The 25,135-nt window shown below is 43.7% G+C and overlaps 1 protein-coding gene across 4 annotated transcripts in view; it reads left to right on the top strand.

The window, feature by feature from the left end:
- Positions 1–25,135, top strand: part of MON2 (MON2 homolog, regulator of endosome-to-Golgi trafficking) — a 165,064-nt gene that overhangs the window by 75,455 nt on the left and 64,474 nt on the right. For 3 of the 4 annotated variants that reach the window (XM_061639849.1, XM_061639851.1, XM_061639852.1), the window contains exons 14-17: positions 10,482–10,663; positions 12,119–12,231; positions 24,115–24,219; positions 24,991–25,071. In XM_061639849.1, coding sequence (XP_061495833.1) covers positions 10,482–10,663; positions 12,119–12,231; positions 24,115–24,219; positions 24,991–25,071 — 481 coding nt within the window. The remainder of the gene's footprint in view (positions 1–10,481; positions 10,664–12,118; positions 12,232–24,114; positions 24,220–24,990; positions 25,072–25,135) is intronic. The other variant, XM_061639850.1, reaches the window with a different exon arrangement.

The following is a 25,135-nucleotide window of genomic DNA, read 5'->3' as shown; positions in this document are numbered from 1 at the left end:
TTCCTACATGTGTCTTGTTTAAAATAAACAAAAAGGGGTTTGTCATTTTATGTTTCTCCCCCCTCCTGAGACTTCACGGCAGCGGTGAGCCAACTGCGCCCCCCCACCGCTTCAGCTGCGAGACCACTGTCTTCTTCATTGGACTTTGCCCCCCTCCCAGCCTCATTTCTCAAGCGCATCTGTGCCTGTATACCAGCAATTATCTGACCAGCCTCCTCCTTTCACGGTGTGAGCGGGGATGCCTCTTGCAGTGTGCTCCCTAGGATGCCGAGTGCCTGCCACACCCTCCTCCATCCTCTTGCCCACGGAAGGCCTCAGCGGGATGCTCCAGCCGCATCAGCAGCACCTGGCCCAGTTATTATCACAGCCCTTAGCCCCCATAAGACCCGCAGTGTGGTTTGCGCCCATGGGGAAGGCAACACGCAAATCAGACCACCCACCAAAGAAATCTAAGTCACTTCAGCCTCTTACTACAATAAAAGTCATGCCTCTGTCATTATCCAACCAGGCCCTAGGGCCTTTAGGTTCTATTGAATCCCAGGTAGAGGTAGCCATAGCCTGTCCCTCTTCCAGCAGGCACGAGGTGGCTGAGGCATGTACTGTCGTGGGCAGGGTGGCTCCACAACGACTGGCACCTAAGAGAAGTAGGGGAACCAATCACGACAGGCAATGGCCTGGTGATGCACAGGGGGCTGCACCAAAGTAGGCTCATAGCAACATGTGCAGGTCACAGAGGGACCTGAAATCCCTATCTGAGGAGGAAGGCACCCAATTCCAGCCCACCCTGGAGGTGATTTTTTCTACATCATCTACTGAGGAGTTTGAAGGCTTCCTTGAGACAGCTACGTCTCACCAAGCATTACAGGAGAAGAGGGGTGAAGCATCCTCCATTTCACCCTCTTCACGTCAGGAACTCCCAAGTTCAGGGGGTGGTGCACAACCCACACTGTTCTTATGCTCAACCTCTACAGTTTCAGTTACCACCGCACTTGCTATAACAATTAAAGGAACAGCGGAGAGATTCTCTCCTAATGGATCTAGCCAGAGATCTTTTCACATCAGTGGCTGAGGCTCGACACCCCACACAGGACACACCAGCCACAGCACCCACTCCACCACCTTCAAGAGTGCAAGTGGCGCAAGGACTCACTACACTCCGCACTTCTTCAAATGCGCCCCAACCACCGGGCATGGCATCACCGGACCCTTATGCCACCTCACAGGTTAGGCATCCTCAACTTCAGGAGGAGGCAACGGTGGACCCCGACAATGAGCTGATTGTCCTTGATGAGGAAGAATGGAGTGGAGATTTGGAGTCAAAGGAAGTAGTGACCAATAGGATTTTCCAGGAGGCTCATTTCCTTCCACTTATGTGCAAGGCAATGGAAGCTCTGAACGTAAATTCTCCAGAAGATCCTCCAGCTCCCTCAGCATCTAGATTTTGGCTCTGTGTCCAGACCCAAAACCCAAGTCAAGGGCTTCCATCACTGTTGCCTAAAGTGATCAAGTCCAAATTTGATGCCCTGCTGCAGTTCAGTTGCAACTGCCAACAAATACTATACGTTGGAACAACACATCATGGACCAACTCGAGGTTCCTCTGGTCGATGCCCCCATAGTCAATTTACTAAATCCGTCCTTGAACCTGAAAGACTCGGATGCCCACCTCAAGGATCCATCAGAGCGCAAGCTGGATCTAGGCCTTAGGAGGATTCATGAGGCCAGTGTGCTCTCCATTAGAGCAGCAGCAGCCTTCTCGGTCTTTGCAAGAGCATCCATGCTGTAGCTAGAGGACCTATTGGATGGCCCGCAGCAGGATCCGGCTCGAATCTGGAAGTCTCTTCTGAAAATCTTGAGAGCAGTGACCTTTATGGCAGATACATCCATGGAGCCATGCAGTTTTCAGCAAGGTTATTAGCAGCTAGTGTTTTCACTCGAAGGTCTCTATGGTTATGCCATTGCGAGGCTGATACTGCAGCCTGCTCTAATGTCACATCTGAGCCCTATGTGGGTGGCAAACTATTTGGCAACGACACCCTAGCTGGGGTCTTGGAGTTGAAGGAAAAGAAGAAAGCTATGCCTTCTGCCAAAAAATGAGACGACAAAAGATTCTTCTGTAGACCTTTCCATCCTTTTCCCTCCCAGTCCTTTCGAGGCTCCAGGGCATTCGGAAGAGCAAAGGAGTCCCATACCAGCTGTTCCTTCTGGAATAGGCAATGTACCCAGTCTAAAAGCCAACAACCTTTCCCCAATAGATTGGGTTTTGGATCCCAGTCTCGGGGGAATAAGCATCAATTCTTTTTTTTTCAATTAATTTTTATTCCAATTTTCAAAACCAAAACAATACAAAAAGAAAACAACATAAATCAATAACTAGTACAATACAAAAAGAAAATATATATATATAAAAAAGAAAGAATATTGACTTCCGATTTGTCATAGTTCAGCTATAAATCAATAATATATAACAAACCTATCTCTTAATAGATTATAAAATCACCTTCCTCCAACGGTTATCTTAGTTGGTTTCAAATCTCATTAACATCATATCATTTTAATCTTCCACAAAAAGTCAAAGAGAAGTTTCCAATCCTTGAGATATATGTCAATCAATTTTTTTTTCTAAATAAACATGCCAATTAATCCAACTCATCAAATCTGCTAAGTCCAGTAATTTTAAATCGCTCTTCTGTCATTATCCATATTGGGTCCATCTTCCATCTTCCATCTTTACGCACCCAAAAATCTTGCTGTCATAGTCATATAATAAAAGTCTGATAGGAATTTCCTCCATCACAGATATTTTCTTGCCATCAAATCCAAACGTATCACTGAAGTATTGTTGCAAAGCCGCATCTCTGTTCCTCTTTTCCACATGATACACTAGTACATCTCTTGAAGGTTTTTCCATTGACACAAAACAGAGATTAATTCTGTTAACTTTCTCCATTTCAAGTTCCATCAAATCCTTCCAGTCCAAGAATTTTTTTGAACCGATAATATCTTTATCTCCAATCTCTTCAATTCCTTCAGGGACAGCGCTGAATTCCAAACTGTAATATTTGTCTCCAGGATCCATCACAGCCAGGAAATCCAAATCTTTTTTCATGTCCATAATTAAGCCAATCTCCATAGTTTGAACCTTGCCTTTAATTTCTCTTTCATCCTTTTTTTGTTTTCCAGATCTATCCTTATTCTCCTTTCTCATAGAATCCTGAGTTTCTTTCAGCTCCTGTCTCATTTCGTGAAATTCAATTCTCCACGCTTGTCTATTATTTCTCAGTTCTTGTTTTATTGAGTTAATCCCATTCATTATTTTCTGAAACATGTCTAGAGATAAAGTCCCTTCTTGTACATCCATGATCTTCTTAATTGTCATTCTTAAAGCCAAAGGAACAAAACTCCTTCAATTTTCAATGTCCCAAACAAAGAGCAGCTTATTTCTTTAACCAGTTACAAAGGAGTTAATCTTTCCAACCAACTAACGTCACATGCTAGACAGCCCTTATCTCTTATCTGCCCGGAAGTGTAAGAACGGCTTTAGTTCACAGCGTCGAAATAGCTAGTAGCAGAGAGAATGAGCAGATTCGTCAAAAAAAAGTAGATCAGGAAAAATAGTCCCAGCCATATATCAAAAAGATTTCTTATCTCTTCCAATCAGAAATCTCTCGTCCATTGTAATCTTTAAAATGCTATTTTCCATGTCAGCTTTTTGCAATAAAAAAAAAGATAAGCTATTTATATTTTCTTCCCCCTTAGTTCCGTAAATAAAAAAAGGAAAGTCTTACCTCACCTAGGTTATCTCAATTGCTGTTACTTTGACAATTCTCTTTAGCTGTATAGATAAGAAAATGATGAATGTAGACAGGAGGATGTTTGCCTGTTAATCCGTATAAAAAAAAAACGGGTCACTTATCCAGCTGAGCTAGCATAAAAATCCTCGCTCTGTCTGAGCTGCTGGAAGACAGACAATTCTGACGAATTCCAGACTCCAACAATCAAAACAAAGCTATGTGGGAAATCTCACGTTTCTTCTTTAACCGGAAGAAATTATTCCCAGTCAGAAAAGAGCCTTCTGACTGAATTTAAACTGGATAAGTTTCATCCAAGACGGAGCTCGTCTCAGAGGCTGCACAGGCGTAGGGATCCTCCTGGGAAGTCGGGAATAAGCATCAATTCTGACGCCAGGGTCCATCAGGTGGGAGGACACCTTCAGCTCTTTGCCCACTGCTGGATGGACACATCTTCAGACCAATGGGTAGTGCTCACCCTCAGATATGGACTGAGGCTGGAATTCACCTCCCTCCCTCCAACCAAGTTTATTGCCTCCCCCCTCTCAACATCTCCAGACAAGCGGGAAAGGACTCTTCAAGGACTCTTGTCCACCTTCTGCAGATTGCAGCAATAGAGCCCGTTCCAACAGGCAAGAGGTTCTCAGGAATCTACTCAGTATTCTTCACCATCATGAAAAAAGACATCTTTCTGGGCGGTACTTGATTTGAAGAACTTAAATCAGTTCATAAAATACTGTAGGTTCTGCATGGAAACTTTACTGTCCATCAAGGAGGCATTGAGAAAGGGAGACTTCCTCTCATGTATCGATCTGAAGAAGGCCTATCTGCATGTCCCTGTTTTTCTGCCTCACAGACATTACCTCCGGTTTGCGGTGGGGGAGGATCACTTTCAGTACAGGGCCATGCCGTGCGGTCTGGTGTCTGCCCCCAGAGTATTCACAAAGATCGTGGTTGCTCTGGTGGCACACCTCAGGACGCAGGGGGTCTATGTCTTCCCTTACCTGGACAACTTTCTGCTCTGGTCTCCGTCCCTCCACAAGGCTTGGGAAGATCTGCACATCACCCTAGCATGCCTCAAGGATCACAGCTTCCATGTCAACCAAACCAAGACTCAGCTTTGTCCAGCCTACCACATAATACATTTGGGGACCACCATTGACTTGTGGCAGGGACTCATAACGTTAGCTCAAGACAGAGTAGACAAGATAATTACAGCTGTCACACAGCTCCTATCTTTGCCTTTGGCAGATCTTATGCATCTGGCAGGTATCTTGGGGTTGTTGGTCTAAACCTATCAGACTACACCATGGACACGTCACCACTCTCGACCACTCCAGTGGGCACTATTGCCTTTTCAAAGTGACATTGCAGCCAGGCGTCACCAGAAGGTAGCACTTTCACCAGTGGTCTGTCACTCTGCTATGGTGGGTGCACAAACCCAATCTACTAAGGGGAGTGCTGTTCCAGGACCCTCCACAGACCCTGATCACCTCAGATGCTAGCCTGACAGGCTGGGGAGCCATTTGCAACAGCCAGATGATACAAGAGACTTGGTCACCACAGGAGTCAGTACTTCCAATCAATCTTCTGGTGCTTCGTGCAATTCGGCTAGCCCTGAGGCACTTCACGGAGATCAAATGGTTGGGGGCGGTGCTGGTCAGGACAGACAACGTATCGGCCAAATCACATTTGAATCATCAGGGAGGCACATACTCCCCACAACTACAGAAGGAAGCTGCCCTGCTGTTCCGGTGGGCGGAAACACGTGTGGACTCGATCCTCACGGAATACCTCAAGGGGGAGGACAACTGCCAAGTGGATTGGCTTAGCAGACAGAAGGTGCATCAGGGAGAATGGAAGCTTCACCTGTTGGCCTTTCAGGAAATAGTAGGACACTTCGGCAGAGTCGAGGTGGACCTATTTGCCACATACCTCAACTGCCAGGTGAAAAGATTTTTCTCCAGATAAGTGACACCAGAGGCGGAAGGCATAGATGCTCTGACGTCCCAGTGGCCCCAAGGACAACTCTACGCCTTCCCACCTGTTCTGATCATTCCCAGGGTACTTCAAAAGATCTGAGCCGAAAGGGCAAAAGTTCTACTGATAGCTCCTTAGTGGCCAAGGAGACCCTGGTTCCCAGAACTCACTGATCTGTTGATCGATCTTCCCTGGCAAATTCCCTTCAGGGAAGACCTATTGTCACAGGGACAGCTTCTTCACCCAGACCCAGGATGGCTGGCGCTTCATGTCTGGAGATTGAGAGGTGACGCCTCTTAAAACGAGGCATTCCAGCTCAAGTGGTGGAAACTATGATGGCCTCAAGATGCCCTTCCACAATTAGAATATATGAGACTACAGGGAAGGCCTTCTCAACGTGGTCACAAAAGAAGGGTTTAATTCCAAGGAAAGCAGATATAAATGACATTCTCTGCTTTTTATAGGGTGACTTGTCCTTGGGTCTTAAGTCAAACACTCTCAGACGCCAGGTGTCACCCCTTTTGGCGGTTCTGTCTACAGCTCCAGAGAAACTGCTGGGATCTCATCCGTTACTCAGGCATTTTCTACGTGGTGCAACTTCATCAGCATCTTCTACAATCCATCATTACCCAGCTTGGAGTCTACACAAGGTGTTAACGGTCCCACAAAAGCCCCCTTTAAAACCCCTAAGTCAAATTTCCCTATGTCTTCTATCCTTTAAGGTTTTGTTCCTTGTGGCCATTACTTCGGCTCGGAGATTGTCTGAGTTGAATGCTCTGTCTGTTGACAAGAATTTCTGTGTGCATAAGGATAGAGTAGTCCTACGTACTGTCCCTTTTTTTTGTCCTAAAGTACTGTCTACCTTCCACTGTCAGCAAGAGCTGGTACTTCCTTCTTTTTGTCCTAAGCACTTTCACGCCACAGAGAAAGCGTGGCATCCACCGAATGTGCGAAGAGCCCTGAAAGTGTATATCTCTAAAACAAAACATCTGTTAGACAGATAGTTTATTTGTCTTCTTCCACCCAGCGTCTTTAGGGAAGAAAGTGTCTTCGTCCATGCTTGCTAGGTGGATCAAGGCATGTATCACACTGGCCTACGCCTCTCTGAAGTTAGCCTGGCTAGCCAGGATACTGGCCCACTCAACTAGGGCAGCATCCACATCTGCAGCATTCTCAGGCCACACATCTATCACAGAGATTTGTAGAGCAGCTACATGGGCCGCACCTAATATGTTTATTAAACACTGTAAGATTAACACATGCATCAGCAGAGGTAGCTTTTGGGAGGAGAGTGTGTGATGTTCCTATATTAATGTATATATGGTAAGTGTTGTTGTTTTAGAAGATACATGGTAAGTGGAGTGAAAGAGGAGGGGGAGTGAATGGGCAGTAGAATGCGAGATGATTGGCTGAGTGTTTAAAATGGCTGAATGTATAAGAGGAAGAGTGAGAGTGGAATCTGGGGGGGAGAAGAGAACTGAGTGGGTTGGTTGGTGGGGTTTAGAGAGTTGTTTGCCAGGAGGGAGGTGGAGTTCGGATTAGTATTGAGTAAAACCATATGCTTATGTGCCTTAAGAAGAAATCTTGTTAATCTTGTTAGCTTTGTTATCTGTAATAAATACTTAATTTGGTTTACCAAAGGCCTGATCCTTGGCTGGGGTTTCACAGACCAGAAGGGAGGGTAAGGTAGTGACCAAGGCTGAAGGGGAACTGTAACAAATGGTGGCAGCGGTGAAGAGAATAACAATACCAGTATTCAGAGTCTCTGGGAATACTAGTATTGGGACGTTACTGGTGGTTGCCTAGCAGGGGGATCTGTTGAGATCTGTGCTAGAGCGGATAGGTAAACCATAAGAGAGTGCGGTCCGGACTGGTGGAGTCCCTGGTGGTGCCTAGAGACAGGCAGTAACCACGAGCAGGTAGGAACCTGACAGGGAGAGCCAGGGAAGGACGCATCACAGAGTGCTACAGCACTTTCTCCCAGATCACTAGTGTAATCAGCCCAGCGATGTTCCCACCCTACACGTGTCAGCTTTGGTATGTCCCACCTGAGATCAGATTTTCCATGCACAGGAGAAAAGACATTTGGTGTTACCATAAAATGTTTTTCGCTGTGCATGTCAAAAGCTGATCTCGGCCACTCCCTAGGAGAGTTGGGCTGCCATCACTCTTTTTCATCTTAGGCCTGCAGCAGAGAGTGTATGAGTGCTATTTTGTGTTGATGGTTCCTATTATTTCTTTTGTTCTTTCCTCCTGTTGGTTGGCTTGTTATCAAAAACTGAAATAAGGAGCTACACAGAGCAGGAAGTCTTTGTAAAAAACAAAACTCTTTAGCACTCTTCTGCCTTCAACCGCTAGGTGGAGCTAGCTACCCACCTGAGATCAGCTTTTGACACGCACAGAGAAAACCGTTTTATGGTAAGACCAAATGTCTTTTCTTGAGCCACTCCAGTGTTGCTTTGGCCTTGTGCTTGGGATCATTGTCCTGCTGAAAAGTGAATTTCCTCCCAAGCTTTAGTTTTATAGTGGACTGAAGCAGGTTCTCTTGTAGTATTTCCCTGTATTTTGCTCCATCCATTCTTCCTTCAATTTCAACAAGATGCCCAGTCCCTGCTGATCAGAAGCATCCCCACAACATGATGCTGCCACCACTATACTTCACTGTAGGGATGGTGTGTCTTGAGGCATGGGCAGTGATAGGTTTGTGCCACACCTACCACTTTTGAGTTTTGGCCAAAAAACTCTATCTTGGTCTCATCTGACCAGAAAACCTTTTCCCACAACACAGCTGGGGCACTCTCATGCTTTCTGGCAAACTTCAGACATGCTTTCAGATGGTACTTTTTGAGTAATGGCTTCTTTCTTGACACCCTCCCATCCAGGCCAGTGTTATGCAGAGCTCTTCATATGGTTGACTGGTGCACCATTACTCTACTCCCAACTACTGAACTCTGTAGCTCCTTCAAAGTGATTGTTTGCCTCTCTGTGATCCAACTGTTCTCACTGGGATGTCCAAATACTTGGATATTATTTTGTACCCTTTTCCTAATCTATGCATTTGTATTACCTTATCTCTCACTTCTGTAGAATGCTCTCACACAGGTGGAAGCCAGTGGTAAGGTAATTGTGTCCTCGATAGGGCATTCATCTGTGCAAACTGGGAACTTCCACAGCACAGGGGTTGAATACTTATGCAAGCAACATGTTTCAGTTTTTTATGTTTCTTACAAACATTTTCCAACATAAAACCAGTGTCACCTTCCAATAACTGATTTTGAGTTTCAGTGTTTCAAAATAAAATATCATACAGAATGAAATTACAATGTACCATTTGTAATTCATTAATATGAGAACATTGTTCAGGGGTCTGATTACTTTTGCAAGGCAGTGTATATAAAATTATTATGAGTATGGACAAAACGCAAAATAATTATCAATTAAATGGGAAAGAAATTGAGGATATGACATGCCATTTACTACCCGGAAATGGCTTTGGAACAATGTTTCACAGCAAACAGCTAGCATTGGTTCTAAAAGAAAACTTTAATAAGGTCATTTTTAGATGGCATGTAACTCTGGCCAGATTAAATCAGATTTATCCAGCATCTAATAGCATCTGCTGGAGGTGTAAAACTTTAAATGTGTATATTCTGCATATATTTTGGCTATGTCCAAAAATAATACCCTTTTGAACATCGGTGGTAAGAGAAATAGAAAATATAACACAATGTATTTTACCAATCAGTTATAGTGCTTTTAGGTTATGTACGAGATATTGTTTTGTCCTGTGATAGAGAAATGGCAACATATCTAACTGCTGCTTGTTTAACAAGCAGCTATTACTGAAGGAAAGCCAATGCTCCCATTTTAGATAAGTGGATTATGAAAGTTTGGGGAAATGTTCAGATGGTAAAACTGACAAACATTATGACAGTAAGGCTGCAATCCAATACACACTTACCTGGGAGTAAGTCCCATTCAACCTAATGGGGATTACTTCTGAGCAGGCATGTGCAACCTAAGGGAAGGTAGACAGGCTGAAATTTATTTTGTTTAAAAAATGGATCCCTTGATTATGTACTGGAGCAGTCAAATACAGGAGAATGTTGAACCATAAATGTTGTTGGGAACTTCATAAAAATATTATGTTCTCTTATTTATTTGCCATTTATGACCACCTTTCATGTCTTCTTTTATTTTTCCCTTACATATGTTGAATATTCTGTAATAATGTAATATGTTTGTATATGTATCATAGTTTTTTGGGGGAAAAGGTCTCAAAATAACTTGCAACAGGAAAAAATACAGATAAATATCAAATGAATTCATTAAAAAATAATGATATACATTAAAAGTGTTGCTCTTCAACCATTTACAAAACACAAATGTAATTTTAGAAAGTAGCTTCTATTCTGTATCTCTGAAGCATGTATATTTTAAGTGTACTATAAAATTAGTGTTACTTCAAACTTGAGTTAAAAAAATTTGTATCCTGCAATATCTTTATACTGATATTTTTATCTTTAGCTCTTTGTGACATTTTGGTAACTTGCTGTGCATTTTGGATTTTCCCCCAGCAGGTCTACATGGCTCTTAATGTTTGAGTATTTTTATAGATTTTTTCCTTGCTGTAAAAGTATGCTTGGGTGTTCTTTTTTAAGCTGCTTCTGATATGTATGGATTGTGCTAATTATTTTTAATGCTATTTCAGCACTGATGAAGCTGCCACAGAAAATATTTTAAAAGCAGAACTGACTATGGCTGCATTGTGTGGAAAACTAGGCCTTGTAACTTCGAGAGATGCCTTCATTACTGCCATTTGCAAAGGCTCCTTGCCTCCTCACTATGCCCTAACTGTGCTGAACACTACTACCGCTGTCCTTTCTGGTAAATGTAAGGATATTATTTGGTCTTATTTTTCTTCTTATAAACAAGAGCATACGCAATTATCAGTAAGCAGCAATGGCATGATTAGACCATTTTACTTTTCCAGATACATATTTGATCCACAAGTGCTTAGCAGAATGGTATGCAAAGCTATGAAAGTATGTTAGGTGAAACATAGTTTAATGTAAAATTATTTGGTCTTCCCTATGCACAGCCACTTGATATATATCCTGATCCTGGAATAGTATGATCTCTTTCAGAGTCAGAACTACATTAATGACCCACATGATTATCATTCTGTACCCCCTGTAAAGCCTTACATTTCTATTCATGTTACACACTGAAAAAAGTGATGTAGTTTTAAATGGAATATGAACTCTATTAAGAACTTTAACTACAGTATGTAGTTCATATCAGCCACAAACCATCAGTGTGAACTTAATACAGTTTTTAAATGAAAAGGGCTTTTAAATTAGCCAGTAGCAGAAATGATTGCACTTTCTGTAATTTTTGTGTGATGCCCCCCCATGATATGTCACATCTCCATGGCAGCCATTTTGTGCCCCTGGTACAAAAAAGTTGGCGACCACTCCTCTAGAGTATCAGAAAAAATTCTGATGCAAATTATTTTAATTATACAGTTTAAAATTTACTGGAAAACTCACATCACTGGTGAAAATAAATCCCTCATAGGCAAATGAGACAGAGGAGCAAAATTGCAAGATTGCTATTTGAAACAGTATAAAATTACATTTATGAGGATGTATGAGATCTTTTCCTTCTATTCTTGACGTACCCAAATTTCTTTCAATTTTTTTTAATAAATTACTGAAAACTTTTTTGAAGTTACCACTAGTGATATTTAATGGGAGTTTTTAGATGGCTGCTGAAGACCTATCGTTGCATGCAAATGTTAAATTTCCATTCCTTTATGCCATTGTACTGATGTTTTTAAGGATTGTATGGGTTTGTTTATGTATGGTTTTATGTATGTTTTGTATTTTTAAAATGTATGTATAGTTTTATGTATGTCTTGTATTTTTAAATCTATGTAATCTGCCTGGGAACCCACGTGCCGGGTGAGAAGTAGACAAAATAATAGCCATTATTGTTGTTGTTGTTATTATTAATGTCCCTTTAGAAAAATCATTTCTTAAATATAACTTCTATTACCAGTTGTAAAAAATAGCTTAGTGTTGGTAACCTAGGTAAGTAAATATACTTACATGTATGTGGATTTGCAAACATTATGTCTTTTAAGTGGGTTAGATCCAGGATTTGCTCCTACAGGTGGGAGCATTCTCTGAGGGAGTTCCGTCAGTGGTTGTTTCTGCTGTTAGCAGCACCTCCCCTCTTCTAGAACCTCCAGAACAGTGTGGAGGTTGTGCTGGGGGAGGGGGGATTGGCAAAAGTTTTTGTCCTGAAAAGATATTTAAAATTTAAGGATTCTTTGCTTTCTAGCATATTCCATCCAAGGACAGAACGTTCAGATGATTAGTCCATCAAGCGAGTCTCATCAACAAGTTGTAGCAGTAGGACAACCGCTAGCACTCCAACCTCAGGGAACAGTAATGGTAAAACATAATTTGTAAATATACCTTTCTTATTTGATGGTCTACTTTTGCTATATTTGATTTCCTCTCCCCCCCCCATAATTAAGTCACACCTAATAAAATAAACACAGAGACGATTTGAGAGACTAGAGAGATTCCTCATTTTTTCTTATTAAGGTTAGTTGTTAATGATTTATACAGTACCTTAGTTTTTTTTGTGCAAAATGTATGGCAATTGTTATTGTATCCAAAGAGGCTCTTCTTGCTTTTTAAAATATTATTTGCATGGTGATACAGTGGCTGAGAGAGGGAGAATTAATCTAGACAATTAAAATTTGGAATTTTCCCCAGGTAGTATGCTATCATGTGGGTTATAGTGCCATCTAGCGTCCGAAGGCAGCAATGCACAGGAGTCAAGACCTAGCTGCTCCTTCCAGTCGTACTCCAGTTTATTGTTGCCTTCATCTGAGGCTGATCTCTTTATCCTTAACTGTAGTGAGTTTTTTTCTGTGTGTTTAGGATTGTATGTTTTTCTGGGAGTATGTGGTGTGAGGAGCGTGAGAGTGCTTTTCGGTGTGGGGCTGTTTTCTTTCCTTGACTCTTAAATCTAAGCCCTAGCATATATCCTAGCCCTCTCCAACTTCCATCCTCCCTCCTGGCCTTTGCGGGGCTCATGGCTACAGTCCCACAGACCCCCCCCCGCTAGCAGAGAGAGCCGGCTGCCAGAGATTTAATCGGTTTCCACCTTTGCAAGGCTCGAGGCTGCAGCTCTGCAGACCCCCCCTTTGCTAGCCGAGAGAGCTGGCTGCCCTTACTAGCAGAGAGCCGGCTGTCTTACCTTGCGAGGTTCGCTGCTGTGGCCCAAAGGATCTTTGTATCTTGGAGAGGCAGCTCTTGGCTGTTGGAGAGGTAGTGCTTACTAGTGTGTTCCATCTGGAGCTCGCAGCTGCAGTTCTGGCTGATTGGGGGGTGGCGGTGTTCCCTCCTCACACTCACGTTAATTAGGATAAGGCTGAGACGAGCCTTTTGGAACTTGTGGTGGCAGCTCTGGGCAGTTGGTGACTCCTTTCTTTTGGGAGGCATATTCTGCAACAGGTTGTTTCTCGTGGTTAGGCACCAGGTAGTCCCTCCCTACTAGAGCTGCTTTGGTACATCCCACATGATGGCATGCTACCTGGGGCAAATGGACCATTGGCTCACCTGAAAGGTGGTTTTTCCCGGTATCATGCCATCAGGGCCCTCCCTGATGGAGACTGCCTTCATTGTAAGGTTCCTTTAATTCGACTGTGTTATAATGTTTAATGAGTCAAGACCTTTGTGTATGTGTTCTGACTGTTGCTGCTCCTCTGTTGGGGCAGTGCCCTTTTACTTGCTGTTCTGTCTGTTCTATATGTGACGGTAGTCAAGGTGCCTCACTTCAGCTTTGTCTTGAATGAACTGGAGTGGGACAGAAGGAACAGCTAGGGTCTTGACTCCTGTACATTCTTGCCTTCGGATGCTAGATGGCGCTATAACCTGTGATGGCATGATATCTGGGAAAACCATGTTTCAGGTGAAAATTTCTTCATTTGATTTCATGTGAGTGACTGCTCTTCAGAAATCTTTAGATATGGAAAATAAATATCTGTAGAAAACATGGTAGAATGTTTGAAATGAAACATAAAAAATGTTGGTGCCTGGGTAAGATAATTTTATATAATAGTGGGTTCTACAAATCAGAAAGTGTTATTTATTTATCCACAGCTTGTGTGTATTTATATAGTACTTATATGTATTGGTCTGAAGGCACATGAGGCCACCACCTTGCTGAAGCCAAGCAGGTCTGGGTCTGGTCAGTGCCTAGATGGGAGACTGCCTGGAAACCATATGTATGCCACCTTGGGTTCCATGGTGAAAGAAAGGCGGGGTATAAATGTAATAAATAAATATGTACACGTATGTATAATAGTATATAGTAGTAGTAGAAAATAAGTAAAGGGGAAATGGGATAAGGGAATTAGTAGGAGTATTTTAGATGTATGCTGCATACCAAATTACCAATGTGTGTCAAGGAAAAATCCCATTGACTTCAATTGACTGACATGGCTTCATCTGAAATACTATGTCCAGTTTTGGTCACCCATATTTAAGAAGGCTTTCAATTCAGTTTGTTTAAAGTATTCATCTCTCATTTTCAGTTTTTAAAAAGGCAGTCAGAACACAAAGAGAAGAATGCCAGGGATTGATATCCTATTATGAGCAAAGGTGGAGCCACTTCACATACTTTCACCTATAAATATAATTTAATAGCTTTCAGGATACAGTGGGCTATTAAAAATATGTCATGCTAGCAGATGCATAGGAATGTCCCATTTCTCTCTTTCCCCTCACCCTTCTCAGTCTGTTCCAGAAGGTCCTCCAACCATCCAGAGCAGTTTGGAGGATGCTGCAGGGATGAGGAGAGGAAGGGGAAAGTTTCCTTTGCACAAGCAGAAGTCCATTGTACAAGTGGGCTGCCACTGTTGAATGCTAACCTAAAGCTGCAGTCCTAAACATACTTGAAACAGTATTTCAAGCACCAGTCGAGATGTATTCACATAAACAAGACAGATTATGTAGAGGTTATTCAAGCTGCCTTACCACTGTATGGTTCACACATTTTTTCATGTACATGAGTACAAACCCTAATTTTCCACACAAGGGATATCGTCTGGGGAAATCGTGGTTCTCTTCCTTTCTGTTTCCTAGACAAGTAAGGGTAATCTCTCAGAAAGGCACCCTGACATGAGATAGAGAAGGATGTGTTCTGTTTGTTGATTTTTTTCCCCATTAAAAGTTACTGAAAGAGAAAAGTTTATGTAGCCCTCCATGGAAAGGCTTGTATAGTTCTCCTCCTCCCTCACTTTTGACAAAGGGAGAGCAGTCACTGAAGGTTTATTAAAGTGGAGCAAATGTACATAAGAGTACATCCATGGCTGATGTGGACCCAAATTTTGTTGGGTGGTGTGGGAATGTCTATAAAAATTATATAACACCTTAAAACAAAGAAAGGCCATTCTTAAACTCTTTTCCTATTTCACCATATTTTTTTATTTTAGAAGAGACCTTCCGCCTCCCCAAAAGCATGGCACACCTGTCATGATACACCATGGAGGATGGAATAGATTGGATACAGAGGTCAAGTCAAATAGGTTGACACATGCAATCAAGGGCCACTTACTAGACATGATGTACAATTTTTTGTTAGAGAAGCAAAGGCATGCCTGACAACCACATTTCAACCTTTATATCAAAACTTTTATATATGTGACATATCTCCAAGTTAGAATTGGAAACATTCCCAGATCCCAGCTGCAGTTTTGTCTTCAAGTGCAGTTTTTTGCTTGAATGGTAACCATTCATAAGGTTACACCACTTGAATTGGGGGCTAAAGCTTCCCCACCCTGCTCCTGTCTTCATAGCACTGTTCTGAGATCTGCTGCGTGGGTACACTAGAAGATAATTTGGTGCTTATGGGCAGATTGCGAGCATGGCTTATGAACTTAGACTTTCTTGTGTGTCTGCTTCTCCTCTTTATACCATTTTTCTGTCAAGCTGCTTCATCCATGTTTCCCCCACAACTAGTTTTCCTTTTTTACCAATCTACTAAGAGGAACAGCCACCCAGCAGAAGCAATATTCGTGCCACCTTCCTTCCCTACCTCTCCCCCCTGTTTCCTGCATGCAGAGAAGGGGAAGCCCATCTACACACCCGGCTCTTCAGGTATCCTCCCACCAGGAAGATGGCTATTTTGGATGAGGGATTCGCAAGCCAGAATGCCAGTCTTCGTTCTAGTCTTGGGACTTCCATTATCATAAGAGATTTATTCTGCCTACTTCCTATTCTCCTATTCTTCCATCAAACATACACTTATGAAACCAGCACTGGTTTAGGAGCCTTGTAGTCAGTTTCTTTTCTAAGCTCATTGGATAGAGCATGCTGCTCCCTTTTTCACAAGTTACTATTTCTGCTACTCTCTATCTGCAACTCCTTCTAAGAGTTCCCCAAGGTAAGTAGAAGCTTCTTTATTTCTTGCTTTCCCTTGCCTCTGGAGAAGCTTTTACTTGGTAGCAGGATCATTTGTTCTAACCTGAAGAATCCCCATTCATTATGGCTGGATTGCTGTTCCAGTTTTCCCTTGTGTTAGAATCCATTATGCTGCTTTGGATCTTGGAACTTTCTTTTTCTATCAGTGCTTTTGCTGATGTAGCAGATGGTGATTTTATGTTGGTGTTCTGCATTTGGTGTAACGGTCACTGATTTTGCATTGCACAAGTCTCTCCTTTTCATGCTTTGATTTGTGTTCTGCTATCATTCAATACTTCTCCGTTTGTTAATGGTCTAAATATCTAGCAACAGTTAAGAAGGAAAAAAGAAACCACGGTTCCATGCTGCCCTTACGTTTTAGCTATATAATTTAGCCTTGCTGCTATTTTCAATATAAGCAATTTGAGAACAGGATTACTCTTTCTGTCCCAAATCTTAGAAGACTCTGTTTTGCTATTAATGAGATAATATAAGTACAATAAAACAAACATGAGCCACTATAGGAGATAAAGAGTGAGTGTGGGGTGCTAGGCTAAGATTGTATGTGTTCTAATTTACTAGTTATAAATATAAATGTAGGTTTTTTACTGGAAGAACATTTCAGATTTCTGGAAAGGATTCCATTAAAATTGACACTATTTTAATATTCTGTATATATGGCTGTATCTACCAGCCAGTGCAAAATATCTTTTCAACAGTCTCAAAAGACCAGCCATATACTAATATTCATAATATCAACACCATAAAGCAAATGCAGTGTACATTTTGCATTCTCTGTATAGACTGAGTGACAAATGTTCGCTTTGAGCCAGTTGTCCATCCATTGAAGTCAATGGGACCATGCTGAGGAAATACAGTGTAAATGTACCATTGGTATCACCTGAAGGGTGATTTTCTCAGGTAGACTGACATCATGTGGGTTATAGCTCCACCTAGCGTCCGAAGGCAAGAATGGATTGAAGTCAAGACCTGGGGCATCAAGCCCCTCCCACTCCAGTTTCATTCGTGACGAGACCGAAGTGAGATATATCTGTGAAAACAAAAACGGCCAACGGGCCTACCAGCAAGGAAAACGTTGTCCCAAATAATAGCCTAGAGACTAAATACACTTCAACAGTTCGAAAAGGGTCTTGACTTGACTAACTAGTTTAAATAGTATAACTCTGAAGAGTGAGAATTTGAAATTACAAAATACCCAGAAAAACTCCAACAGGGAGGGCCATGATGTCAGTCTACCTGAGAAAATCACCCTTCAGGTGAGACCAATGGTACATTTTCCTCAGGTAGCCTGACATCATGTGGGATGTACCAAAGCAGCCCCAAATAGGGAGGGACCGCCCCTTGATTACTTGTCATACAGAACCTGTTGGAGCACACAGGTCCCAAGGAGACATCGGCAGAAGCATAACGGTCTATCTTGTAATGTCCTATGTAGGAATTTGGAGTAGACCATACAGCCGCTCTGCAAGAGGTGCATTGGTAGCGAAGGCAGCCAAAGTGGCTGCTGACCTAGTTGAGTGTGTCGTTATATTATGAGTCACTGGCAGCTGAAGTGACTCATAGGCCAATGCAATGCAGGCACACAGTCAACAAGATAACGTAGAACTGGCCAGCCATGTCTCCAGATTACGAGGGTGAAAGGATACAAACAGTGAATCCTTTGATTGTATGTCCTGAGTTCATGACAGGTAGGTCTTGAGGGCCCTCTGGACATCTAACGAGTTCCAGGCCTTCTCCAGTGGATGGATAGGATTTGGACGGACCGAGGGAAGAACCATGTCCCGGTTGCAGCGGAAATCTGAATAAGCCCTGGGGCGAGAAGACGGGTCTAGACATAATATCACTAAGTCCTTATGGAAGATGCAGAGGTCCTGCTGCTGAACGTTGAAATGAGCCTGACAAGGTTGCATAGAAGTTGTAGGAGCTGATATCGCCCAGGAAACTGCAGGAAACAAGTTCCCCAGCCCCCTAGTTCATGATGTTATTCTGCTAGGCATCATTTACCAACGATCAATGCAACATAGAAAGTCTGAGGTTCCTCAAAAGGATATACAGAGATAAGGAGGGCTACACTCAGAACTATGGCTAATGCAATTTGAATAAATTAGATCTGTGGAGGAGGCACCGGGTTGAACCACTGTTGCCCCTGGAAGAGGCCTGCTAGTTCAGGCTCAAGGCAAAGGTGGGAAAAACCGATATTGCAGTTAATGCAAAAAATCGGACATAATCCCAGCCGACGAGTATGCTCACTCTCTGGCCAAGCTGGAGAAACAGCTGGACCCCTTGCAGTAAATAAACAGAATAGTATGAATTCATCAGGAGAATGCTACACCTTTGTCTGTGCCAGGAGACTGAGTAGCAAGCTGGGCCCTGTCCCCGGGATCTAAGGGAAAGGGTAAGCATTTCCAGAGTCAGTGGATAGATTGAGAAGTGTCCATCACGTTCCACAAGGAGTCTCAACACCAACCTTGCTGCCCAGATGCAGTGGTGAGGAGGAAAACTAGAGGTTCCAAGGTTGGCTACTATACTCACTGTGGGACCCCCTCACCTACCTTAAGGTCTATGTACACCTTGCGCGGTTCAGACTGCAAGTCATGTTCATCCCCGCAAAAGTCCCGCTGACGCAGGCTAAGCGAAATATGGAAGCGACAGCTGCTGAAAAGGCTAGCGCTTAAAATCACTGACTGCTGCTGAAGGTGCTGCTACGTAGCAGTGCCATCTGAAGAAATGGCTATAGCTGTGCTGTTCCTAAATAACGACATTTAGAAACCCAACACAGGGTTATCTGGCCACAAATATGCCCATACAGAAGGAGGAAGCCAGCCCAGACCAAATAGCAACCTCCGTAGTGGAAGAGAAGCGGAATGGCGACACCCAAAATGACCCCAGCACAAGAGTCTGGTCTTTAATAAGCTAAAAATGCAGGCAAAGGCTGGAGTCGCGAGGCCAGAAAGGGCCCAACCAAGTGACTCTGAAAGCAGCCTAGCCAAAGAGAGCTGCCCAAGGGTGATAATAGCGAGCTCAAGCAGCCCAACAGAGGCAGAGGCGGCAACCTGCCTCTAATTAGCTCCAAAAACCAGTAAGTCAAGCACCTCAGTAGAGGGAGCATTGCCTTACAAATCAGCCCAACCACCCACCACCGAAGGGGATGTGGCAACCTCTGAGAGCCAAATAATTGCACTCAGTAAGGAGGGGTATTGAGAGTGTCCTTCCGCACTGGTGTAGTTCCTGGCCTGACTGGCAATGTGGATACTTATCATGGTTCGAGAGACGAGTGGAACCATTACTAAAGGGCAAATAAATACACAGCGGAAAGAGGCAGTGAGAGTGTTGTTCCGCACTGGTCTTAGATCTGGCATAACAGGACCGTAGATAACTTATACTGATTCTGCAGCAGCAGCAGCCCACTTGTCTGGATATGTCGGCAGATTGGAAACTTCGCCGAGATGCTCCATGTAGACAACAAGTGCACATAGAAGATGGGATTGGTTAACCTTTGAACATAGCCCAGAGATATATCCCAGGGCAAGAACATGGAAATACCATCAACTACGGTCCAAGGCAGGTACTTGTAGCCAAGAAGCGCCTCTAAGAACCAAAGCAATTGCACACAGTGGGAAGGAGCAGTGAGGCCGTCCTTCCACAGTAGTCCTAAATCTGAGACACCGTGGGGAGGTGCAGTGAGAGAGTCCCTCCTCACAGCGTTGCCTGTGATCTGATAGGAACAGCGAGGAGCTCCTTACAACACTACAGCAGCAGTGGCCTGCTCACCTAGATATGGCTTTCATGCATGAGTAGAAACCTCTGACATGGACTCACTGGAGGTGTAGGCAAATAAGAGGACAACCAGTCAATCTGCCCCACCGAAATAGTAGAAGAGACCTCTGCCAGGTCTGGCTAACTACCAGCCAAAAAGGGCGAGAGGTGATTCACATGATATAGACTCACCTGTTGCCTGGGCTGGTCCACACTCACCTGTCATCTGGCCTCATTAGAAAATACGCACTCGAGTAAGCGTCTGGCCGCTGATCTCCCGTCATATACACACACAAGGCAAGAATTGCGGTAGATGACACCAGCAAACAGGAGGAGCGGTATGGAGAGAGGCCAGTACATGCACGCAAAGGAGAAGATGCAGTACTGCTCCTGTTTTTAAACGCTTGGTTTTGTCGAAAGCCTTGCAGTGAAACCAGGAATGCTTGTGGTTTGTGGCTTTGTGTTGCACCGGGGCATTGGGGAGGATTTGCACTATGGAGGCTAGGTTCCGAGAGAAATAGTCTTGATTCAATATGACACCAGGAGAGCTAGATACACACACACAGTGGTGAAGGTGCGGTATCGCTACAGAGCACTATATAGTCAGACAGTTATTAGCAGGCCCTTTTGTAGTCTAATCGGATCTGGATAGAGTCATCTAAGAGATCATCCAGCCACATCATAGAAGCTCTAGAGGAGATGAGAACTGCAGCAGAGCCTGAATAGCTGAGGCAGTAGTCCCATGATTATGGCAAGGACAGAAAAAACGACGTGCCTGCAGCGGGCGAACCCATTCTTCCTTGGCCAGTTTGTCGATGGGATCTGGCACAGGAAGGTAGTGATCTGTCGATCTTGTAAATTTCAATATTTTGGTCCCCTACACGGAGAATAGCAGATTCAGTCTGGAAAGTTTGGACACCTAAGGTATCCAAAACTCTGCAAGCGAGGGACAGATAGTCGGCCATATGAAAACAGGCGATAGGACGCATCCTCCTCCAGTACTGAATCATCGCTCTGCTCACCTCCCTCGGCTTGAAGAAAAAACGAGGGATCCTCTGAACCGGTAGTCCCATCGCCAATCCTGCCTCTAGCGACCTCAAAAGGATTTGGTGAGGGTGGTGGATGTACCTCACTGCAGCCACAATGTCTCATAGCGTCAGTATGTCTTTGCACATTTTGCTGGGGAATGGACTGGCCTGTGACCCTGACTGCGCTTGTGAGAAGAAGCTCAGTAAGTCCTGCAACCATGGGAGAAACTCGGGACAACTTCAATCCCAGATGAGGGGCAAGAGCAGCCATCTGAGGATCCAAGGTCACTGACTGCACTTGGCGGAGCAGAGGCTGGTGCCCTTGTTGAGGCAAATTAGCAGTGGTTTCATCAGACCGGAGAGATGTATGAGCCCTAGTTGATGACATGGGTTGAGAAGGACAGTTCCCAGCTGGTTGGCTAGGGAACCCTTCAAATACATCCTCAGATGAACCAGCAGGTGAATGAAAGAGGGCTGTTAATCTGTCTTGGCCAGAGCCTCTAAAGATGGGACAGACACGTGTCGTGCTTTCTTGGCAGCGGTGTGGCTAGATAAGTGTGTGGTTTTAGCGACAGCCTTGGAATGAAGTCCAGGTTGCTAGTGCTTAGTAGATGTGTGACGCCCTGGGGCCTTACACTGTTGCTGTGCCCCTGTAGCATGAGCTGCCTCTGTCTGTTGATCTGCCACCATATACACGCACAAGGTGGGGTGCGGTATGTAACACCAACACCCTCTTCGTACATGCCACACAGATGGGGGAGAATGTACGGTATATATAGCCAACATACGCTGCTGTACACGCCCAGGGGTGTGGGAGAATGTACAATATATATTGCCAACACACCAACACACTCTTCGTACACGCCACACAGATGGGGGAGAATGTACGGTATATATCACCAACATATGCTGCTGTACATGCCCACAGGTGGGGGAGAATGTACAGTATATATATCACCAACACAATATGTAAGAGGAGAGTTGCAGTGCAGTTACTGTGCAGATAAGCCGAGAGAAGAGGGACTTCAGTACATGCCCACAGGTGGGGGAGAATGTACAGTCCCAAATGCACTGTAGTAAATACGCAGCAAGTGCAGCAGTGGTGTAGTCAATCCGTACAGTCCCAAATACACAGTGCAGCAGAGGTGTGGCCAGATAGATTCTGTACACGCCCGCAGGTGGGGAAGAATGTACAGTCTCAATGTGCAGCTGCAGTGCAGATAAGTCGTGTGGGGAGAGAGCTCTGTAGAGATGAGCCTTGTGCTGGATTTCTCTGTACTTTATGGTTAAGTAAAAAGACTTAGAGACCCTGACTAAGTCACTCCAAACACTGCAAAGGAGGAACAGAAAGGGCGGGAAAAAAGGGCAAAACAAAAATAGTGCCCGCTGAAAGGGGTGGGAAACATGAAAACAAAATGGCGGCCAGGAAAGAAAAAGGAGCAATGGCAGTCCAAAAACGGTCTCCGCGTGCTTTAAAACTCTGGTGTAAAAACTCTGAAACTATGCACATACAAGGAGGCAGATAGGAAAAGGAAAAGCCTTAACAGAAAAGGTGGGAAATAGGCAAAACAAAGGTGGCGCCCGCTAAAGAAGAGCGGGAAAACTCAAACAAAATGGCGGCCGGGAAGCAGAAAAAAGCAATGGTGGCCGGCAAGGAGCACCTGCGACCCTCAAACAGCAAGCAAAGAGAAATAGCCGCTGTCTTAATAAAGAACAGCCACCGCGTGCCTCTAACGGCCACAATAGCAAGCTGGAGGGAACCAGCCGTGGTCTTCTACATAGCCTCAGCCTCAAGTCGGTGGGGAGGGAACAGCAGTCTTTACACGGCTGCCTTGGTGCCCATGAGGCAGCAACAGGGAGCTGTAAGGGGGAGCCACAGAAGCGAGCTCCAAAACCCTGAAGAAACACAGTTGCTTGCGCTGCCTGAAGCTTAAGGCTGTAACGAGACTGCTCATAAGGAGAAGGTGCAGCAGCACCCAGCTGCCAAAACTCTAGCTGGCGGCAAGGACAGGTGTGAGGCTGTAAAGGGGAGCCGCAGCCGCGGACTCCCAGCCAAGGCTCGTCAGATGAGAAAACGTTCGAGGCCAATGGGGGAATGGCAGCCGCCGCAAGCCCCAACCAAGGGACTGAGGGGGGAGGGAAAAACAAGGAAGAACCCCCCAACCAACGTCCCAGTCAAAAAATAAAAACAGTGAAAGGGGGAAGGTAACGGAAGGACAAAGAAGCAATCAGTCCCGCACACTCAATCACTCAAAAAAAACACTAAAACGTAGCTATAAACCCTACACCAGGAGAATCCAAAAGCCTCGGATGAAGGCAAGAATGAAACGAGTGGGAGGGGCTTGATGCCCCAGGTCTTGACTTCAATCCATTCTTGCCTTCGGACACTAGGTGGAGCTATAACCCACATGATGTCAGGCTACCTGAGGAAAATAATTTTTTTCAAAGCACTGTTTAGTATTTCCTCAAAAAAGAAACTTCCCTCAATAGATTTTAACTCAATGCTTTCCTCCTTGTGCATAGGAACAATACCTGGTTGCATTTCACAGTATCAGTCATTTGTCCAGCAAATTTTAAAACCTGGGAGTTATATGGAGTAAAAACTCATATGGTATGGGGGTTGGCTGTTCATCAAAGAGACACCAAGAATTTCACTCGGCGTATGCAAATTTACTTTCAGTAAAAATAACTCTTTTTTGGTGGGGGCAAGGTATTTTGCTGGAGGGAGAGAGAAAATCTCTTTTTTGCTCCATTTTTGCTTGAAGAGTTGAAACTGGTAGTATAAGTAGGCTTGCCATCATAATGATTTGCTTACTGAAATAGAAATAGAAGGGTTAAAAGGCTTGGATGAATTAAAATTGCTTGGCTCTTCCAATGTAAGAACCAATGTAAATATATCACATACATGTAGACCGAGACTTAGGAAAAATAGAAGAATGAACTGCAGGGCTTTTTTCTGCCATTGTGTGTGCTTATTACCATTCTTGAAGTTCGCAAATATTTTTAAGCATTTTATTTTACCTACTTCAAAAATACTATTTAAATGCTCTTTTAGCTTACGTCTAAGAATATACAGTGCATGAGGACATTACTTAGCTTGGCTCATTGTCATGGAGCTGTTCTTGGCACATCATGGCAACTTGTCTTGGCTACTCTTCAGGTGAGTAATAGATGATGCTTAATTTACACTTTATTTAAACTTCTTATATGGGTGGATATGTATCTTTCAATTAAATTCCTTCCATGATACCAGCCAGTACCACCCAATTGTGCTTGTCAAATATTTGCAGTTAAGGCATGGAAATTTTTGTAGCATATAAACGAACATTGTCAGCATGGCTTTCTTTTTGCTTCCTTCTCCTCTTATGACTAGATGAAATGTACCCATAACTTTCATGATTGTAGTCAAGTACCCTACTTACATGAGCTAAAAAAAAATCCACAGAATAGCTGGAGAAGACTGAGGGTTTGACTAATCTTTCATGATACATGTAGAATTTTAAAAGCTGGACTATTAGCATCTAACACACTTATTTTTAATAATAATAATAATAATCTTATTTATTGCCTGGCTCAAAAGTCACATTAAACTATGGTTTAAAATAAGCTGTGGTTTAATATAAATGAGCAGTGTGCTGGTGCATGCCTCTCCTAAGTTCCCAAAGTTGGAGTCATGGTTTGTTTCTCTCCAAAGTAACCAAAGTTCAGGGCTTTCCTGCTTGTGGTGTGTTAATGAGTTTGGCTCATTTCATGTGTGGCACCACAGGAGCATGGGGCAGAGTGCTGTAGAAACGTAGCACAGTGTGCACCACAGACTGCTCATTCATATTAAACCATACTTTGTTTTAAACTGTGGTTTAAGGCAACATTCAAACTAGACCTATATATACACACACAGGTACCTCAATTAAAAATGTGCTTTGCATTTCAGCATCTTGTATGGATTCTTGGTTTAAAGCCAGGTATTGGAGGTGCTTTAAAGCCTGGAAGAGCTGTAGAAGGACCAAGCACAGTAAGAATGAACTTACTTGTATAACAGAATTATCATATTGTATATTTACGTTACATATTTGCTT

The sequence above is a fragment of the Rhineura floridana genome, chromosome 8 (genome assembly GCF_030035675.1).
Source record: "Rhineura floridana isolate rRhiFlo1 chromosome 8, rRhiFlo1.hap2, whole genome shotgun sequence".
Lineage (NCBI taxonomy): Eukaryota > Metazoa > Chordata > Lepidosauria > Squamata > Rhineuridae > Rhineura > Rhineura floridana.
This window is presented reverse-complemented; position numbering and strand designations above follow the sequence as displayed.